The sequence below is a fragment of the Eucalyptus grandis genome, chromosome 3 (assembly GCF_016545825.1).
Source record: "Eucalyptus grandis isolate ANBG69807.140 chromosome 3, ASM1654582v1, whole genome shotgun sequence".
In the NCBI taxonomy this organism is placed as follows: Eukaryota; Viridiplantae; Streptophyta; class Magnoliopsida; order Myrtales; family Myrtaceae; genus Eucalyptus; species Eucalyptus grandis.
The window spans coordinates 64724613-64728155 of NC_052614.1; the positions used below are offsets into that span (position 1 = coordinate 64724613).

The 3543-nt window shown below is 39.2% G+C and overlaps 1 protein-coding gene across 1 annotated transcript; it reads left to right on the top strand.

Moving 5' to 3' along the window:
* Positions 1–2186: 2186 nt before the first annotated feature.
* LOC120291098 (lachrymatory-factor synthase-like) lies at positions 2187–3036 on the top strand. The gene has a single exon (XM_039308037.1). The coding sequence runs from the start codon at positions 2293–2295 to the stop codon at positions 2860–2862; it is 570 nt and encodes a 189-aa protein (XP_039163971.1). The 5' UTR covers positions 2187–2292; the 3' UTR covers positions 2863–3036.
* The last annotated feature ends 507 nt before the right edge of the window (positions 3037–3543 follow it).

Sequence of the window (3543 nt, forward strand, 5' to 3'; positions counted from 1 at the left end):
GGGAAAAGTTTCGTATTGGTACTAATTTAGTCCTAAATCTTTTATTGACGCCAATTTAATTCTAAATCTTTTAATTTAATGTCAATTTAGTCTGTCTAGCTAATTTTGTTGACCTAGACACCGGTTGGCTAATGTGGCATGGCCAGAGTGGACAATTTTTAATAATATTTTAATATATTTGTCGATTTTTAATTTTATTTTTCCTTTCTTTTCCTTTCCTTTCATTTTCCTTCTCTTCCCCTTACTCTAGCTAGTCACTGAACCTCAGCGATCAATTAGAGGTGATAGCCAACAAGATCGAGGTCAACCCCGTTGCTCTCTAGCAAGCCTCACTGGCCACTGGTGATGCTCAACCTTATCGGATTTGGCTAGGTCGAGCTTCACCCACGACCGGCAAAGGTGAGTCTTGCTAGCCTAGCACAAGGCCGCCATTGCAGCTTGGATGGCCTCGAGCTAGCCTTGCTAGATTTTGCAAGGGCAAGCCTTGCCGCCAAGCACGAGGCTACCCTTGCGACCTTTGGCGAGGACTTGAGCCAGCAATCGGTTGGAGGAAGGGGAGGAGAAGGAAAAAAGAAAAAGGAAAAAGACAAAGAAAACGAAAAGGAAAAAGAAAAAAAGAAAAAGAAAAAGAAAAAATGAAATATATTAAAATATTATTAAAAATTATCAATATTTACTAATCAGTGTCCACGTCAACCAAAATTAGTCAAAATGACTGAATTGTCATTAAGTCAAAAGATTTAGGATTAAATTGACATTAATAAAATGTTTATGACTAAATTGATACTAATACAAAAGTTTTAGGATTTTTTTTTACACTTTTCTCAAGGAAGATTAGGGTGTGGGGGGGGGGGAGGAAGATTAGGTTATACACATGATCAATTGCCTCGTGGTGTAATTAGGTGTTGAGAAAATGTACATGTGAGATATAATTAGAATCATGTCATTTAATGTATTTTTTAACCTTAAGGTGTGTTTGTTTCGAGGAAAATTTTATGACAAAGGAAAATACTCTTTGGGAAAATGTTTACCTCTTTTCAAGTTAAAGAATTTATTTTCCTAACTTTAAGCATGCATATCTATTTTAACCATAAATGATTTTCCGTTGACAGATTATTTTTGGCAAACCAAATACATAAATTGATTCGCAAAAAAGTATTTTGCTCAAACAAACACATCTTACAAGGGAAAATATCATGCTCTCACCAGACGAGCCATGCTTTTAGCCTTAAGTTTGGTTTTTCAAACTAATCGATTAGATGGTTTAGTGTCCCATCGTGACTTGCTCTTCAAAATTTGTCAAAAGAACTTTCACGTTTTCAGCAAAGAAAACGTGATTCATTCATCTCTTTCCCGAGGTCACCATAATTTCGCGCAAGCACCGACGGAGGGTTGGAGGTCCCACAGTGCTCTTTTTCAACAGAAGCTACCATCTTGAAAAAAGAAAAAAGAAAAAGAAGAAAAGTCCAAAACTTGGTCTTCAATCCCAACTATATCCTAAACATTTTTCCTGTCTTATAAAAAAATTCCCAGACCAGTTTTTATTCTATCATAAATAATTTTTTTTTATAACCCAGGAAATCTCATATAGCCAGTAGCCGGCGGGCAAACCCTGAAGCTGCACGAGGGAACCGCTACCTCGTGCAAGCGGTTAAGGCACCAAGCCCCTTCATTGGGTTTCGAACCCTTCACCTTGAGAGCAAGAATCAACGAGGCTTTATCCAATGGAGCCACCGCGGCGGGTGATGTCATAAACATTTTTTGATATCATAAAAAAACATCAAATTTAAGTATAATCCCAATTCTGTTCGAAACTTTTTTTGTCTCATAAAAACTTCAACAGGTAGAGCCTTATCATGGCCATGGGTACATAGGATAGTGCTAGGGTTATTGTATGTGATGTAAGTTGTAAGGGAAAATTACCAAAAAATCATAAAATTATATCAATTCAGTTCTAACCTTTTTTTTCGCCAATTGAATCATAAAACTTTTAAATTTATATAAATTCAACTTATCTGGTCAATTTTGGTTAATCGGTATCAATGTGGACAATTTTTATTGATTATTGATTATTTTCTCTTTTTTTTTCTGTTTTTCTCTTTCTCTTTTTAAAAGAGATTTAAAACTGAATTGATATAATTGCTCTCTCCCTCTCCCTCTATATATAGACGCTCATGTCTGTAGCTTAGAAACACAAGCTTTCACTAGCCTTCATATCTCTCTCTTGATCTCGATCTCGATCTTGTGCAACTAGATATTATTGTACCTCGCATTAATTTGGCATTCCTCAGCATGGAGTCCGCAAACATCGATCCTGTGGCTTCTGAGATGAACCAAAACCAACCAAAATGGCAAGGGCAAGCTTGTGCGGACTTGGCAGGTCCAAAGGCGGACCATATATGGCCCTTCTTGGAGGACTTCTTCGGCCTTGACAAGTGGTTCCCAACCCTTGCCACCTGCACCCCCGTCGAGGGTGTCTCGGGCCAACCTGGGTGCGTCCGCTACTGCGCCGGGTTCAGGACCCCAGTCGACCGGGAACGGGACATTGGTGGCGGCACCGAGGCAACCCTGAACTGGACGAAGCAGAAGCTGCTGTCAATCGACCCGGCCAAGAAGATGTTCAGCTATAGCATCGTAGACAGCAATGTCGGGTTCAACTCCTACGTCTCCAAGGTCCGAGTCATGCCTAAGGAAGACGGTTGTCGAATGGTGTGGGACTATGAGGTCGAGCCCGTGAGCGGCTGGAAACCCCAGGACCTGGACCAGTTCATTGGGTCGGGCTTGCGGGTCATGGCCGAGAGGATGAAGGAGGCTCTTCTTGGTCAAGCAAACCGATCGGATTCCGGAGCTGATCTCATCTGAATCCGATGATTTTGCTTTTGTGCTCGTGTGTGATATTCTTGAAGCTTTGTGATGCGGTGTGCAATAGTAGTGAAAGTCTGGGCAATAGCACGTATTAGCTCTCTAATTGCTTTGCAATAATTTGTAAGTTTGGTCATTATTCCCCGTTCCCATTGGAATTAGAGCACCATTTCATATGTCCAAATTCACTTATATATGTACTTGAGCTAATTTCAGATTGCCTTTTACTGTATGTAACCATATCGTGATTCACCTTGATCCAATGAAGGAATTTTGGCCGACTCTCAAATACAATGGGGTCATGAACTGAATTCATATCCGCACACTAACTTAGACCAAGACGATATGAAAAGTCGATTTTTCCATGTCACCTTTTATTACCTTCTATTAAAGAAAAAGATGTATCGCCTCTCTGCTGATTGTTTGAACAAAGACACATAAAAAAGATGCTTGTGTGAGGCAATATGTAAGTGTGAAAGTCTTCAAACTTTGCAAATAATATCCTTTCGAAACAGTATGTTTGTTCGCAAAAGGGTTGCGCTTTTATATATTCAATGTTTCTGGTTTAATATATTTCATTTTCAATTTTCTTCTCTTTCTAGAAAAGATATAACAACGTTTATTCTCAAATTGTTTACTTTTGAGAGCTCTTGTAGAAGTTTTAGAATTGCTCCATGACAT